This window comes from Schistocerca gregaria, chromosome 4 (genome assembly GCF_023897955.1).
Source record: "Schistocerca gregaria isolate iqSchGreg1 chromosome 4, iqSchGreg1.2, whole genome shotgun sequence".
Taxonomy (NCBI): Eukaryota; Metazoa; Arthropoda; class Insecta; order Orthoptera; family Acrididae; genus Schistocerca; species Schistocerca gregaria.
This window is the reverse complement of record NC_064923.1, coordinates 466,112,916-466,130,913: the sequence shown is the minus strand read 5'-3', so window position 1 is coordinate 466,130,913 and position 17,998 is coordinate 466,112,916. Positions and strand designations below refer to the sequence as shown.

The 17,998-nt window shown below is 37.9% G+C and overlaps 1 protein-coding gene across 2 annotated transcripts in view; it reads right to left on the bottom strand.

The window, feature by feature from the left end:
- The window catches only part of LOC126266755 (transcription factor Sp4-like), a 100,049-nt gene that overhangs the window by 5,251 nt on the left and 76,800 nt on the right, over window positions 1-17,998 (bottom strand). The window contains exons 9-11 of one of the 2 annotated variants that reach the window (XM_049971270.1): window positions 7,832-8,000; window positions 5,123-5,239; window positions 4,933-5,028 (exon numbers count right to left, since the gene is read on the bottom strand). In XM_049971270.1, coding sequence (XP_049827227.1) covers window positions 4,933-5,028; window positions 5,123-5,239; window positions 7,832-8,000 — 382 coding nt within the window. Of the gene's footprint in view, window positions 1-4,932; window positions 5,029-5,122; window positions 5,240-7,831; window positions 8,001-8,211; window positions 8,314-17,998 lie in introns of those variants that run through there. The other variant, XM_049971271.1, reaches the window with a different exon arrangement.

Below are 17,998 nucleotides of genomic sequence, written 5' to 3'. Positions count from 1 at the left end.
GTTTTTTTAATTAATAGTTCCCTTTGAGAATTGTTATAGAATTCAAATAAAAGTAAAAGCAAAAGTTGCTACTAGCAAGAAATGAACCAGTGACTTTGAAATTGTAAGAGCCACATGTTACACACTCAGCTACCAGAGACACTGATAAAATGTTTTACACTTAAGAGTGAAATCTTCAGTTCTCCAAAGGTGATCTTATCCTGGTTGAGCTCTTCAAACCCTCTAAGTGTGAAGAAGATTGAAGATGGCCAGTCTGTAAACTCCTGTTGTTAAATTAAGTAATGCATGGTTACCAAGGAGAAGGTTGAGGAGGCTTCCAAAGAAAACTTTGATAAATGTGGAAGTTCAGTATGATTAAATGTAATCAACATTATAGAGCACAGAGGTGCAGGGTAATTTTTGGATTAACATTTCTTACTTCCTCCAGGAATCTTACAGTGTTGCCAAAGCACCTTCAGTTGCCCAAAACAATACTAGAATAATTATGAGACAGCAAAATTCTTAGCACTGCCAATATGTACATAAAAAGAATGAGAAAATTATCTTGTTTTTCAGAACGATAGTTCCTTCCATGGGGAGGAAAGAGGGATAGGATAGAGAAAGTTTAGAATGGAAGCACAGGCCCCTCTGATTCCAGTATGAGTGAGTGTGTATAGTGATTTCAGTGTTAGTTTCACTTAAGTGTTATCTAATCTTCCAGGTATGCAAGAACAAGGTTATGTAGCCCTGAAAAATAATCCAATAACTCATCAAAATAACTTTAGTTTTGTTGCTTTTGTGATCAACAGTCATACAATGTGGCAACTCTATGGTCCCGAACATTTCAGTGCTTTAAGTTGTCCTTAAATCCAAAAACTGCCATTGAGTGAATGGTGAAGTTGGATACCAATCCTGATGGATTGAAAAATATTCATCTCCTTGTGATTGTGATATCAAAAGAACCACACTGCTTTAAAAGCGTAAAAACATTGCTCATGAACTACTGTGTAAATCACAAAGCACGGTTTCAGAACTTTTTGAATAGTAGTTGCATAGCCTTTTTGCATAAACGGATGCCTATAACAGGAAAATTCTCCTCTTGGTACACTGTTGCCACACACATTTTAAAAATGTTAATCTATGAAACTTGCAGTAAAAATCATTGTCACCTAACTCTAAAATCTAAGTTGAAGTACCACGTGGATTTTGGTACTGTTCATACTTTCAAGATTATTACTGCAAAACACCTTTTTGCAGCAGGCATTAAGTTTGATGGAGATTAAAGTACGAGGGTCATTCAGAACGTAAATAAAATTTTGTTTTGATTGTGACGTGTTCCCTACCACCACCGCTGCCGACCGACCACTGACCTTGCTACTCATCCTCTTCAGTTTGGCAGCAGCTTGGTGTAATACAGCTGCTTACTGCTTAGCTCTGCAACTTTAAAATATGTTACAAAACTGGTGATCCCGCAAAGGGTGATGTGTGCACTGTTATTCACCTTTAAACACGCAAAAAGTCTGATCCATTGAAATTTATAGACAGATAACTGAGAGTTACGGTAATTTGCTGAATTATGTGTGAGTTAGGAATTAGTGTATTATGTTAAATGGCAGACAGGAGAATGTTCACAATGAAGATTGCTCGAGTCAGCCATCAGTGATGACTGATTGACTCAAAGCCAGGATTGAAACAAAAATCCAAGAATGCAGGCATTTTACAATTAGTGGACTGCACTCTTGCTTTCCAGAAATTTCAAAAACTGTCTTGTACAAGATTGTTAGTGCAGATCTTGACTTTAAAAAAAGTGTGTGCCAGATGGATTCCTTCCTTTGCCAACATCAAATGAATGGCAGCTGCAAGAACATTTTTCAGTTGCTACGAAAAGGTTGGTGGTGAATTTTTGAATCACATTTTCACTGGTGATGAGACTGGGATTCATATTTCACCCCACAAACAAAGCGCCAATCAACAGAATGGCATCATTTGCAATGGCCAATGAAACTGAAAAAAGTAAAACTGTTTTTGAGCACAAGACCATAAATGCAGCGACATACTGTCAGATGCTTCAACACCTTTGCCTTGCCATTAAAAATAAAAGGCTCAGAGTACTAATGAGTGGAGTCATTATCTTTCACAATAATGCATACTCACAAGCAGTGGGAGGGTCACAGGACTTGCTTAAGTGGTTTTGGTGGGAAACGTTTCAACATCCGCCACAAAGTCTGTACTTAGTAGCTCCTGTGATTATCACTTATTCCCCAAATGGAAAGACTGTTTTTGAGTGGACAACACTACAGAAGTGGTGATTAACTTAAAGAAGCAGTTAATCAGTGGTTCAACAACTTGGCAGCAACTGAGTATGCAGAAGGCAAAGCAAAGCTGGTAAAACAATAGGACAAGTGCCTAAATTTGCATGGTGATTATACAGAAAATTAGCTAGGGTATCAAATTTTTGTTTAATTATATCAAATAAAATTTTTTGTAGAAAAAAACGTTCTTTACTATCCAAATGACCCACGTATAATTTCTATGCTCTACATTACGTATCAAATAGAGACGTTTCTCTTCTCCCCCTCCTCCAGCAGGTATTGACCGATTTCATTATGAATATTTATATTATTCCTCATCTAGTCCTAAAATATCAGGGAGTACATCAGTGCTATATCAATATTATTGAGAACCACTCTAGTGATACAGGGTGTTTCAAAAATGACCGCTATATTTGAAACAGCAATAAAAACTAAACGAGCAGCGATAGAAATACACCGTTTGTTGCAATATGCTTGGGACAACAGTACATTTTCAGGCGGACAAACTTTCGAAATTACAGTAGTTACAATTTTCAACAACAGATGGGGCTGCAAGTGATGTGAAAGATATAGAAGACAACGCAGTCTGTGGGTGCACCATTCTGTACGTCATCTTTCTGCTGTAAGCGTGTCCTGTCACAACACGCAAGTGTGCTGTGGACAACATGGTTTATTCCTTAGAACAGAGGATTTTTCTGGTGTTGGAATTCCACCGCCTAGAACACAGTGTTGTTGCAACAAGACGAAGTTTTCAACGGAGGTTTAATGTAACCAAAGGACCAAAAAGCGATACAATAAAAGATCTGTTTGAAAAATTTCAAAGGACTGGGATCGTGACGGATGAACGTGCTAGAAAGGTAGGGCAACCGCGTACGGCAACCACAGAGGGCAATGCGCAGCTAGTGCAGCAGGTGATCCAACAGCGGCCTCGGGTTTCCGTTCGCCGTGTTGCAGCTGCGGTCCAAATGATGCCAACGTCCACGTATCGTCTGATGCGCCAGAGTTTACACCTCTATCCATACAAAATTCAAACCCCTCAGCGCCGCTACCATTGCTGCACGAGAGACATTCTCTAACGATATAGTGCACAGGATTGATGACGGCGATATGCATGTGGGCAGCATTTGGTTTACTGACGAAGCTTATTTTTACCTGGACGGCTTCGTCAATAAATAGAACTGGCGCATATGGGGAACCGAAAAGCCCCATGTTGCAGTCCCATCATCCCTGCATACTCAAAAAGTAATGGTCTGGGCCGCCACTTCTTCCAAAGGAATCATTGGCCCATTTTTCAGATCCGTAACGATTACTGCATCACGCTATCTGGACATTCTTCGTGAATTTGTGGTGGTACAAACTGCCTTAGACGACACTGCGAACACCTCGTGGTTTATGCAAGATGGTGCCCAGCCACATCGCACGGCTGACGTCTTTAATTTCCTGAATGAATATTTCGATGATCCTGTGATTGCTTTGTCTATCCGAAACATACAGGAGGCGGCGTGGATTGGCCTCCCTATTCGCCAGACATGAACCCCTGTGACTTCTTTTTGTGGGGACATTTGAAAGACCAGATGTACCCCCAGAATCCAGAAACAATTGAACAGCTGAAACAGTACATGTCATCTGCATGTGAAGCGATTCCGCCAGACACGTTGTCAAAGGTTTCGGGTAATTTCATTCAGAGACTACGCCATATTATTGCTACGCATGGTGGATATGTGGAAAATATCGTACTATTGAGTTTCCCAGACCGCAGCGGCATCTGTTGTTGACAATTGTAACTACTGTAATTTCGAAAGTTTGTCTGCCTGAAAATGTACTGTTGTCCCAATCATATCGCAACAAACGGTGTATTTCTATCGCTGCTCGTTTAGTTTGTATTGCTGTTTCAAATATACCGGTCATTTTTGAAACACCCTGTAAAACTACTGTAATTGGTTTGACCTGCCATTTCTGAAGCATCTTCTTGTGTATACCACTATTTCCTATTTGACAATGTCAATTTGCTACGATGCAGAATGAATGCACACAGCATATCATTGTGTGTTTTATGCCACTGTATAACCTAGAGTCACAAACCTTAAATGGAGCTCAAGAAATGAGTACAAAAAGTTATTAATGTTTCACAGTGTGTACCGTATATCTTACATTGACATATATTACACTGCATGCATGAATTTACATTTCAAACAACGGAATGAGTAAAGATAACTGCTCATCCTTTACTTGAGCCATTAAGTAGTATACAAGAACATGAAAAAAAAAAATATATATATATATATATAGTTTTTTGGAGCTTGTAGCTTAGCTCTCAGACAATGCCTTTCCTCAAAGCTAAAAAATTAATAGTCTCATATACATATGCACGAAACAGTTACATGGCACTGCAGCCCAACTAGGGCATGGGGCTACAGCATCAGAACGTGTGTCTGGTTGTTTGAGGATATGTTAGTCCTGAAGGTCATAGTCCAAGAGCTAAATTACTAGTTCCTAATCCTGGTACATGCGACTCGATTATACACTGAAAAGTTCTTGTTACTCTTTTTCTATTCAACCCAAGACTTTGAAGTACTGATCTGACATTTAACATATAACTAGAGAAAAAGCATGAACTTTTAGAGTTTTTTCCAATACCTACCTGAGAAAACTGTATCTGTTTCAGCGAAAATATTCCATTTTGATCAACATCGGACACCCAAACTTCTTTTTCACTCATATCTGTATCGTCATAATCCTGGTTAAAAAGGAAGAAATAATCAGACAAACTGTGCCACTTTCAAATAACAACTTAGAGGGTAAAATGAAAACAAATTATACAGCCTCATTACCCCAGATCTTTTAGTGTGAGTTTTGATGTGTTTGGTTAAATGGTCACTCCTCATGAACTTCTTATTGCATTCTGGGCACTGGAACCTTTTTTCTCCTGTATGCGTTCGTCTGTGCCTCTGTGAAGAAAACAAATGAGCAACTGATTGACAAATTAAATATATAAAATATGCTAAGAGCCTAACCAGTATCATGTTAGTATTGACATACCCAGTGCTTGATTCTTTTCTTATTTTTATTTATTTATTTATTTATTTATTTTTTTTTGGGGGGGGGGGGGGGAGGAGTAGGTTAAGTTCCAGTACTGTGTTATTCCAGGAAGTGTTTTTGAAATTTAGACTTCTTTCACTGTTATTTTATGCATTTCTGGGAATTTTAAAAGTGTGCATGCATTTGTTTTACAGTGCTGCAACAACAGCGGCAGTTCTATTGTAGCACATCTCAAAATCTATGGTTCTGATTTTTTTCGTCACAGTTACCAGTATGGAGTATCTATCCACATTGTATCAAATCAAGCACTGGACATACCTAATGTCAATGATTTCTTGTTCCACACTGATGAAATAACATTAAAGTGCAATTAAAAGACTGCAAATTAAAAGAGACCTCTATCAACATGAACATATTTTTGAGTATGTATCAAACAACGGAAACCTTAGTTGGAGTATCAACAAAGTAGGAAAAGACACATTGCTTCTTACCACGAAGAAGACACGACTAAGTTGCAGACAGGCTCAGAGGTGAGTGTCTTTTAATTGTGCCTGTCTGCAACTTGATGTTTCTTCTTTTTGGAGAGTAGCAATCTGTCGTTTCCTAAATTGTTTTTGTGTACATAATTATATATGAGGAAGGCAGAGCCCTTTTTTCCTCTAACAAATGAACAAATGTTTTTCATAACATTAATCCTTACAGAATGAGTTACTGAAGGGGAATATGGACTATACTGAATTTTCTTCATGCATAACTGAGCATTGGAGATAGACTCAAGCTTAGCACTGGAATTCCTTAAAGTTAATGAATGATCTTTTGTGAGGTTTCACCAATTCAGCTGTGGCAAACCTACGTTTCGAGCATTTGAGGACTTAGAGAAAGCTTTTGACAATGTTGACTGGAATACTCTCTTTCAAATTCTGAATGTGGCAAGGGTCAAATACAGGGAGCAAAAGGCTATTTACAATTTATACAGAAACCAGATGGCAGTTATAAGAGTTGAGGGGAATGAAAGGGAAGCAGTGGTTGGGAAGGGAATGAGACAGGGTTGTAGCCTCTCCCCGATGCTATTCAATCTGTATATTGAGCAAGCAGTAAAGGAAACAAAAGAAAAGTTCGGAGTAGGTATTAAAATCCATGGAGAAGAAATAAAAAATCTTTGAGGGACGCTGATGACATTGTAATGGACAGTGTCTTGAAAGGAGGATATAAGATGAACATCAACAAAAGCAAAACGAGGATCATGCAATGTAGTCAAATTAAGTTGGGCGATGCTGAGTGAATCAGATTAGGAAATGAGACACTTAAAGTAGTAAAGGAGTTTTGCTATTTAGGGAGTAAAATAACTGATGATGGTCGAAGTAGAGAGGATATAAAATGTAGACTGGCAATGGCAAGGAAAGCGTTTCTGAAGAAGAGAAATTTGTTAACATCGAGTATAGATTTAAGTGTCAGGAAGTCGTTTCTGAAAGTATTTGTATGGAGTGTAGCCATGTATGGAAGTGAAACAAGGACGATAAATAGTTTAAACAAGAAGAGAATAGAAGCTTTCGAAATGTGGTGCTACAGAAGAATGCTGCAGATTAGATGGGTAGATCACATAACTAATGAGGAGGTATTGAATAGAATCAGGGAGGAGTTCGTGGCACAACTTGACCAGAAGAAGGGATCGGTTGGTAGGATATGTTCTGAGGCATCAAGAGATCACCAATTTAGTACTGGAGGGCAGCGTGGAGGGTAAAAATAGTAGAGGGAGACCAAGAGATGATTACACTAAGCAGATTCAGAAGGATGTAGGCTGCAGTAGGTACTGGGAAATGAAGAAGCTCCACAATAATAGTTGTTGCTAAATAGTAACTACTTGGGGATTTGACATAAATGTAAAGAGACAATGGATAACATACTGTCATTAGAGATGCACGAAAGATGTTTGCACATGTAAAGAGTATTGTCCATTCCAAAATTCTCATTTAACACAGTATGTTTATCAGAGGAAATCTCCCACATAGATCCCAAATTTGTAAGTAACTAACTAAATAATAAGTAACATTCATTAATCCATCACAGAGGATATTCAGGAACAACAAACCTTTGTGCGGTGCATATTTTGACCATTTGTATTTTAAAAATCTTCAACAAATTAAAACTTTAGGAAAAAATTAAAATGGGAGTAAACAACCTGTATGAAATTAAGTTGGCTTACTTTTCCTTAATTAGGTTATATTTATTAGTCTAATATGGTCAGCTAATTTTGGCATCTATAGCCACTATTAAGTAATTAAAATGCACAGATGTGCGAGCAGTTGCTACATTTCTGCACAGATATCGAAGAATCTTTGATACCTCTTTATAAATTACTTGTACATACATATCACTTGAGAATGGCCACAAAGGTGAAGATACTGACTGTGGTACACTAATAAATGCATTCTAATTAAGGAAAAATCATTTAATATTTTTAAAAATAAATTCAATCATCATTAAAGCATAAACAAACAAACCTGGAGCTCATCTGAGCGTGTAAATCTCTTCCCACAGAATACCCAGTTACATATGAAAGGTCGCTCTCCAGTATGCCACCTTAAATGCGCTCTAAGGTGTGACGTTTTCCCATACACTTTATTGCACCCTGGTATGTGGCAGATATGTTGCTTCTTACGTTCTGCATTTCTATAACAGCAAATAGAAAAGTGGAAAACTAGTTCATGTTACTAAATTACAATTAATGATGTGTGTTGCATGTAAAATTAACTGCAGACACTATTAAACATGTTTTTTAGATATTCATCACTATTCAGCAATATGGGAAAAGAGGCTATCACTCACCTAAAGACTGGATGCCAATATTGGCGCATTTAAAACTATAATTTTAAAGCTGTGGGTTGCCTTTTATACTGATATGCTATTCAGTCTTGGTTTCAGTCTTTCAAAAGTGATAGCATCTTTCTTTATTCCTTACATCACTTTTACACAGTAATGTACTCTGAAAACAAAAAGTTATCCAGCATAAAACACATTAAATACTCTGTAAAGATACAGAGCAAGTGATGTATATGAGGGCAAAGTGAAAAGGTCTTGACCTGTGCCCACCTCCTATCCCTCTCCCCTCTGAACTAACCCCATTACTGATGAAGATGATATTTGGTTTGTACGGTGCTCAACTGCACAGTTATCAGCACCCGTACAAATTTCCAATCTTTATACCGTCCAGTCTTGCCACTTTCCTGAATGATGATGAAACGATGAGGACAACACAAACACCCAGTCCCCGGGCGGAGAAATCCCTGACCTGGCCTGGAATCGAACCCAGGACCCCGTGATCGAGTAGCCCCATGATGGTGTAATATACTTTATTCAATTTCTTCCAGTGAGTAGATTTCATCTGCAAAAAGCAATGAAAAATATCTGCATTCCACACAGCTATGATAGCCACAGACTTTTTACTGGTCTCAAACTATTTTCCTGCACCTGTAACTTTGGATGTTAAACACTTGGAAGTCATAATTGGCAAATATGATGGATACTCAAAACAATCATATTTGAAATCCAGCTGTTATCAGATTTCCAAACAACCTTTATGGGCTGATGCACTATCCTACTGAATATATTTTTTTCTTTTACAACTAAAGTGCTATCAAACATTTTCCCCCACCCAGTAAATCGAGAAAACGTGTGCAGTACTTGCCAGATATAGTTTCAGTCAACACGAAAAATCCCTTCTGCAGTCCACAAAACAATGATTGTAATTTTCCCAGCAGATGATTTTTTTTGTCTGATGCAGAGTAACTGGATTTCACTTTGATAACTGTTTCTCCTCTGCCATAAAGTGTTGGATTCAAATCTCATCCTCCACAACAGATTAACATACAGTTTATTTTAACCAGTTCAAACATTATTGAGGAATATATTGCTTTATGTTTGCTTGTGGTCAGCGTTTAAAACACACACCTTGCACAAAGCTGTCTCACATAATTTTTCATGTAAAATATACCATACACATTCTCTCAATAGTACTATGGAGTCAAATACTTCATAACTTTTTCTTACCAATTGTTCATAATCATATTGTAATGTAATTGAACTATTTGAATGAAACATAACTGCTTTAAAAAGTTATATAAACAAGAGTATTCTACAGAAGAAGATGGCACTTGACATACAAACTACATAACATGAATCAATATAACTTCAATTATATTAACTCTACCTCAGTAGCAGTACAAAAAATTTACGCCTTGGCCTCATACAACCCTGGAACTATAGACAAGCAGAAATGGATAGTCAAGCACTCAGTGCATAACAAACAAACAAACACATACACACACACACACACACACACACACACACAAACACACACACACAAAACAGCATAAAAATCTAAGCCCAGTTACGAAAATAATTTCATAAACACTGAAAATGTATAAGAATCAATGAATTTAAATTTTATTTCTTAATCTGTATTTTCTTTCTTTGAGAATACAAATTGCTGCCCGATTTCAAAAATAACTGAGGATATAAAATAGCTGTTATCTTTATTAAAAAATCATCACAGCATCCACATGCGGCCAGCTAAGTGAACAAAAAACCCTGTAATTTAGAATCAGTGTGAGTAGTTGGGTGAAGTTTTGGAGAATCATCATCAAGAATAAATTTGTAAGGAAATTGGATACTGAAGAATTAAGGGTTGTTGATTTGTGTTCAAAGTTCTCTGAGACTGTAGATACCGTGATAACGAGCAGTTCAGCTGAAAAGGAATGGAAGTTCTAAAACAGATAGTCACACAAGTAAGAAGACAAATATATGTACAATAAAGGTTGTCAGGACATACTCAGCACACAGAAAAGTTAAGTTTGGATAATTTAGAGGCAAAGCCATCAACTTTAAAAGTGCAAAAGAAATTCCACTGTTGAGTACAGGAGAGAGCAATTTGGTGCGAAGCATCTACTGAAGGCCTCAATGAAGAGGAAAATTGTCTACTAACTAGATGAAAGAAGAGAAAAGAATGAGCATTGATTCAGAGAACATAGAGGATCCACTATTGGTTTCAGAATTTGACAGAGCTTTAGAAAATCTGCGACAAAACAAGGCAGAAGAAATGGATAACATTCATTTAAAATTTCTAAATTTATTGATAGAAGTGGCAACCACATAATTACACACATTAGTTTGTAAAATCTACGAGACAGAGAACATACAATCAGAATTTTGAAGAATATTATATACATAATCCTGAAGATAGGAGCAGATTGGGGATCTGTTAGACAATGATCAATTTGGGTTTACGAAGAGAGGCAGTTCTGATGTTATACTTCATAATGAAAGCAATACATCAACATACTTTTATAGGACTTTATTTGTCAGTGTAAAGTGTTGCAAGATGTTTGAAATTCTGAGAAAAATAAGTAGATCTTAATTAACACCCAGGGAGGAGGATTCTTTTTTTTGGGAGGGGGGGGGGGGACGCAGGAAAATGTTTCCAGTCCAGGTACACTTTGAAATCTCTATGCCACAGTAGCATAGAACGCCACTAGAGGAGCCAAAACAAAATGATAAAGTGGACTAACATGCTATAATTTGTTTTCAGTATTGGAAATGTTGCAGTTGTGTCAGGCCAATCCATATGGCTTCTTTAAGTATATCGACTGGCCCGAGACAACTGCAGAATTTCTGCCACACCTGAAAGTGAATTACTTCATTTTATCAGTAGGCTGCCCCATTGTGTTTTCGTTCCTCTAATTGCATGTCAGATGTGGTTTGGGGATTCAACTGTGCACCAGAATTGCAGACATGTACCTGCAAGCAACCAAAAAATTAATGGCATAACTTTATTTTTCAATGAGGGAATGAAAACTACAAATTTTACACTACAGGAAAGGATGGGTGATATGTAATATGCACTCAAACCAAGAGGGAACAACATGAATGGAAGACAATGAGAGAAAGCTTGGATTAAACAAGGCATATGGAGAGACTCAGTCACTGTCTTTTACTGTTTAAGCTGTACCCTGTGCAATGAAAAAATAAGAGAGAGATTCAGAAGTGGGATTAAAATTCAGGGGATCAACATAACAATGATAAGACACGGTACCATCTGAAAAAGTTATGAAGAATTGCAGGACCTGCTGCATGAAATGCACAGTATACTCAAAAAAGAATATGGACTGATAGTAAATTAATGATAGATGAAAGGACTAAGGAGCAGAAGAAATGACGTTTGCAAGAAAATTGGCATTCCGGTTGGAGGTACATAGTAGATGAAGTGAAGAAATGTGGCATGATGGATAACGTAAAGAGGGCACGACTAGAACAGGCAAAAAGAGCACTTCTCACTAAAATAAATGTGCTAGTGTCAAATACAGACCTTCACTTGAGAAAAAAGTTTCTGAAACTGTATACTTCGAGCACAGTATTACATCAAAGTGGATCATGGATTGTGCAAAAAAGGCAAAATAAGATAATCAAAATGTTCTGAGATTCAGCACTACAAAAGGATGCTGAAAATTAACAGAACTGATGAGGATCTGGGAATAGCTTCCATGGTATTAAAGGGAGCTGCAGAGCGAATAAACTGTAGAGGGAGACAGGGATGTATCAAACCAATCGCTGTGAGTGGCATGTATCAGTGGTCGGTGTAATGCTCACATACAGAGGAGGCAGAAACCAGGGAGCACTACAGCTATTACACTCACTTCCACTGTAGCTGACTCAGTGAGAGATGCATCACATGTTGGGAAACCTGCAGCAACTTCTGATGGGGAAGCATGTACAAAAGGGCAAGGGGTCAGTTAATAATCAGCAGTACAAATGCATCGTGCATAATGTTACCCCTTGAGGCAATGGCACCAAGGGAAGAGATGAATCACTTTCAACTGTCTATATAAGATTGGAGGCCTCATTCAATGTGTTGAAGGGATTACTTAGGCAGCCACTGATAGAGCAGCTGCAGACGTGGCACATGTGGGAATAAACAATGACTGTCCTCTGGGGTCTGATGTCATACTTAGATCATTCCAAGATAATTCCAGCTATGACACAGAACTGAGTAAGACTAGCCTTGCTGAAGGATTTTTGACAAATTCAGTATTTGCAGCACTGCCCCATAACTGATCGGGGCCCTCTGTAAAAGGTTTGAACCAGACACTTTGGAAATGATGTGTAGGACTTACACCAGCCTGAAAACTGCAGAGTGCTCCCTTTGTGTCAGAGTACATTACATATCAGTGACTACCCAGTTGGCTTACTGTGTGTGGCATGTACAGTAGTGTTTCTTTTTCTTTTGTGGGATACACCAAAGTATTAATTTAAGATTCAAAGATATGCCCCCTAAGGATGAAACAATCAAACTCTTAGTTAACAACTATCAATACAATCACAGCAAAGTCCTAGAGTTCAGAGCAGTCCTAAAAAGCAGTAGATCTCATACAATACTAACTACAGAAAGCTCGTTTGAACCTGGAGTTGATAGCAGGGAGATTTTTGGAGTAAATCTAAATGCATATAAAAAGGATAGGCTAATGTGAAATTGAGGTGGCATATTTGTCACAGAAAACACAAATGTCAAATCCACCAGGATTGAAATCGAAGATGTGTTTGAGATTATGTGGGCAAGACTCAGTATCAGGTGTGGGTATAAACTTACAGTTTAATCCATCTATTGGCCACCAGTCTCACCCCCAAATGTAACCAAACAGTTTAGAGAAACACTCAATCACTGTTCCCCAGTCATATTTTCATTACTGCAGCAGACTTTATTCAGCCAACAATTGATTGGGATAATTAAAGTCTTGGGAGTGGTGCTTTTGACAAGACATCCTGTACAGTAACATTAAATGCTTTCTCTGTAAAATACTGGGAACAAATTGTTCAAAAGCCCACTTGTGATAAAAAATATACTAAAATTAGAGTCACAAATGATGGTGATTGAGTTTAGGCTTGTTCTGTGCATCTACGTCACAAATACTCTGACAACCAATGAGCGTTCCAGTAGCATTCTCTGCACTCCGATGTGAATGTCATAAGCAATGCGAGTGTTAAACACAATTGTAGTGAGTTATTTAATGAATTTTTATTCAATTAGCTGCACATTGTCACATCTAATAAGGCGGTAAGTGACAAATTCTGCACAATTAAGCGAGAGCCATAATTTGCAGTATACATACTTTCTTCAAGCGCAGAGCATGTGTATGCGCAGACAACTGTCGCTTTCAAGTGGCAACAATGCAATCCCCGTCCGTGGCTCGAGCTGCGGCATTGTTCGTGGATCAGACTTTAGGTCTACTGGCTTCAAAGCAATTGATCTTTTTGAAGGTGAACATATTGATAATAGTATCAATGACTATGAAGCAGTTGTAGCACCAATGATTACTACAGTACAAGGGCAGCTAAAACAAATAAGAAGCTTTACATGTTCAGTAAGCTAGGGGAAGACAAAGTCACGTAGTATCTCAAAGAGGAATTTAAAAAAAAAAATGTGCGTATGGCATATCTGGCTTGGAATACCGATCCTGGGAGTTTGGATGCCTGGTGTAAATCATTTTACTTGATGCCACTTTGGTCACTTGTGCAGCAATGATGACAAGGACAACAGACACACATAGTTCAGAGCGCAGAACATCACCGACATGGCCTGGAATCGAACCAAGGGCCCTTGACTCAGAGTCAGCAATGCTAACCACAAGACCATGAGCAGCTGACATGCTGGATAGATACGTAACTAAAGAATAATTCATGACAGGAGAGACTATACATAATATACAGTCACTATAAAGAAGCAGTGTCTACAGGAATAATAAGCGCAAAAGAGAGAGAGAGAGAGAGAGAGAGAGAGAGAGAGAGAGAGAATGATACATGTCTACTTTTCAGGGCAATACATGAAGCATTAAATGACTACTGTAGCACAATCTTATCGAAAGATATCTCACAAAACTAAAATAAATCTGATCACATGGCACAAATTTTCATGTTCGGAAACTCACATATCACACAGAAACCATGGGATCATCAGAAATATTTTCCAGGGGATGCCTAGGCATTATTGATGTAAATGAATTGTTCAATTTCAAGGAAACACTGAAAAAACTTATAATATCCCAGAGAATTGATGTTTACACACTCAATATATGAATTGAAAAGCCATGTTCTCTGGATTCCAAAAACATGGGGAGGGGTGTGTGTGCCAGAAGAGGGTTATGGTAGAGGGAGAGGGGGGGCAGAGGAGGGTTTTTGCAGTAGTTGCCCCCCCCCCCCCCCCATCTTGCCCCACTTCCAATCCTCCTAGCAGTCGTCTACGACAGGAACTGAAACTGAAGGTAGCAAAGCTAAAGTAAAAATGATGGATTCCATTTTCAAATGTTCCTTCACTAAGGAAGAGATACAAGAGTATAGCCACAGTTTAATTCTCGTACCACAGTGAAGACTAACGATACAGATATTTGTGGCAGCTGCACTGAAAAAGAGCTGAAATCGCAAAAATTAAACAAGGCTCCAATGTCAGAGGAATCCCTGTCAGACTGTACATAGAATTTGCAATTAAGTGAGCTGTCATTTTAAGTATAATATGACAAAGATCCACTGAATAAAAAATTGTGCTCGATGACAGGAAGCAAGAACAGCTTACACTTGTCTACAAGAAAATAATAGCACACATTGTAAACTTAAACATAATGAGGTACCTCAAACATAATGATATCTTCCAGTACAAAATGTATGTATTTAAAAACGTCAATCAATAGAAATCCAACTAGCATTTTTCTCAAAGGACATCTTGAATGTCATCTGTAATGGTAATGAAATGGATGCTGTATTTCTTGACTTCTGACAAGTAACACTACCCAAGTGCCACTCGCCAATTCCAATACACTTCGCATATGTTGTAGTCTAGGTCAAAATGTGATACATGTATTTTTTTATTCATGCCCATATGGTCATCGAAGAGGGGTGACAACCCTCCTGAATAAAATGCAGTTATCATCTTTCTGATCACATATCATCAAAAGAGTAGGAGATATAACAAAAATGTTGAAACATGATTTCCATGGTTGCTACTGTTTTCTCACAACTGTGCAATCACATCTGTAAAGATTTTGATATATTTCATAATCCTCCCCTCACCTCACAATTTTTTCCCTCACCTCACAATTTTTTAAACAGTAAAACATTTATATGTGGTAGATCTAGTAGTATATATAACAACAAATTCAACCATATATGATAAAGTTACGTCAGCAAGTCGCAATAGTCAGATGTAAGTTAGAAGTACTCCTTATTTACAGCTATATGCACACTCTGTCTGTGTATGATTCTTGTCATACATGGCAACAGTGTGTTTGCAATTACACAGTGCACCCATAAAAGATGGGCTCCTAAATAATTTAATTGAAACAATAAAGTGACAATTGTATCTGTTCCCGAAAGAACAGTTACCGTAGATGACCATGCAACTTTGCTAGAAATGAAACGACTAGCAAAGCTGCATGGTCATCTATGGTAACTGTTCTTTCGGGAACAGATACTATCGTCATGTATAGTTAAAATATGGCTTCCCGGCCATTGACCTTCTTGTGCAAATGCACACACTATGCCCGAACTTGTACGGGACTTGGTAGATTAATCTGCCACGAGTAATGAGTATGATGGGCAAACATCTCTTAGGCGCACTACGAATGTAGTGGTGTGGACATGTTGGGAATGTGGGTCTCACGGGGAGAGTGCAAGGGATAAGTTCCTGCAGTCACGCTATCCTCTGTGCCCTCGGTGGCTCATGTAAGCAGGAGATCCCAGGTTCGAGTCCTGGTCAGGGCACACATTTTCAACATGTCCCTAATGAAGTACATCAACACCTGTTTGCAGCTAAGATGTCCACTTAATTATCGTTTCATTGAAACAATAAGGTCTCGCTCTCTGTCCCATCCGAGAAAAGCCAAAGTTAAGGTAGCGACAGGCTATTCCCATTTTGTTTTATCGTGGTTTTTGCTTTATTTGTTTCTTTGGTTGTTTGGTTTTGGACATTACGTTTGACATCTACTTTGTTATTTTAAAACATTTAGGTTGTATGTGTGATAGTCAGTGCAATAATTAGGGGACATTGTACTATCTTGTGCACCACGCACATCTGATTAGAATAGATTAATACTTGTTCCATAGATCATGAATACGACACTTCGTAATGATGTGGAACGTGTCAGGTTAATAAAAGATGTCTGTACAAGATATTACATTACACAAAATATTGCATGACACTAATGTTTTATTTTTTCCCCATCCCTTAATTTATATCTAAAAATTCAGCCAATGAGTAGAAGGAGTTGTCATCTAGAAATTCTTTTAATTTATTTTTAAATGTTGGCTGGCTATCTGCCAGGCTTTTGATGCTGTTTGATAGGTGACCAAAGACTTTTGTGGTAGCATAATTTACCCCTTTCTGTGCCAATGTCAGATTTAACCCTGCATAGTGAAGATCATCCTTTCTCCTGGTGTTATAGCCTTGCACACTGCTATTACTTTTGAACTGGGTTGGATTATTAACAACAAATTTCATAAGTGAATATATATATACTGTGAGGATCCCTAGATCCTTAAATAGATGTCTGCAGGATGACCGTGGGTGGGCACCAGCAATTATTCTGATTACACGTTTTTGAGCAATGAATACTTTTCTACTCAACGATGAATTACCCCAGAATATGATGCCATACGAAAGCACTGAATGAAAGTAGGCATAGTAAGCTAATTTAATGAGATTCTTATCACTAAAATTTGCAATAACCCTAATAGCATACGTGGCTGGAACTCCGACGTTTCAGCAGACCATCAATGTGTTGCTTCCAGTTTAATCTCTCATCAATGGACACACCTAAAAATTTTGAAAATTCTACCTTAGCTACAGACTTCTGTTCAAAGTCTATATTTATTACTGGAGTTGTGCCATTTACTGTACGGAACAGTATATACTGTGTTTTATTAAAATTTAAAGAGAGTCCGTTTGCTGAGAACCACTTAATTTTGTGAGAAACATCATTTACAATTACATCACTTAGTTCTTGGTTTTTGGATGTTATTACTATACTTGTATCATCAGCAAAAAGAACTAACTTTGCATCTTCATCAATGTGGAATGGTAAGTCATTAATGTATATCAAGAACAGTAAAGGACCTAAGACCGAACCCTGTGGGACCCCGTACCTGATCTCCCCCCCCCCCCCCCCCCCTCCCCCCCAGTTTGAGGAATCAGCTGTTGTTTTAACATTACATGAACCACTTATTTCAACTTTCTGCATTCTTCCAGTTAAGTATGAATTAAATCATTTGTGCACTGCCCCCCTCAAACCATAATGATTTAGCTTATCTAAAAGAATTCCATGATTTACACAATCAAAGGCTTTTGAGAGATCACAAAAAATACCAATGGGTGATGTCCAGTTATTCAGAGCATTTAATATTTGATCAGTGAAAGCATATATAGCATTTTCTGTTGAAAAGCCTTTCTGAAAACCAAACTGACATTTTGTTAGTACTTTATTTTTACAAATATGGGAGGCTACTCTTGAATACCTTACTTTCTCAAAAATTTTTGATAGTGCTGTCAGAAGAGAGATTGGGCAGTAGTTGTTGACATCCGACGTATCCCCCTTTTTATGCAATGGTTTTACAATGGCATATTTCAGTCTATC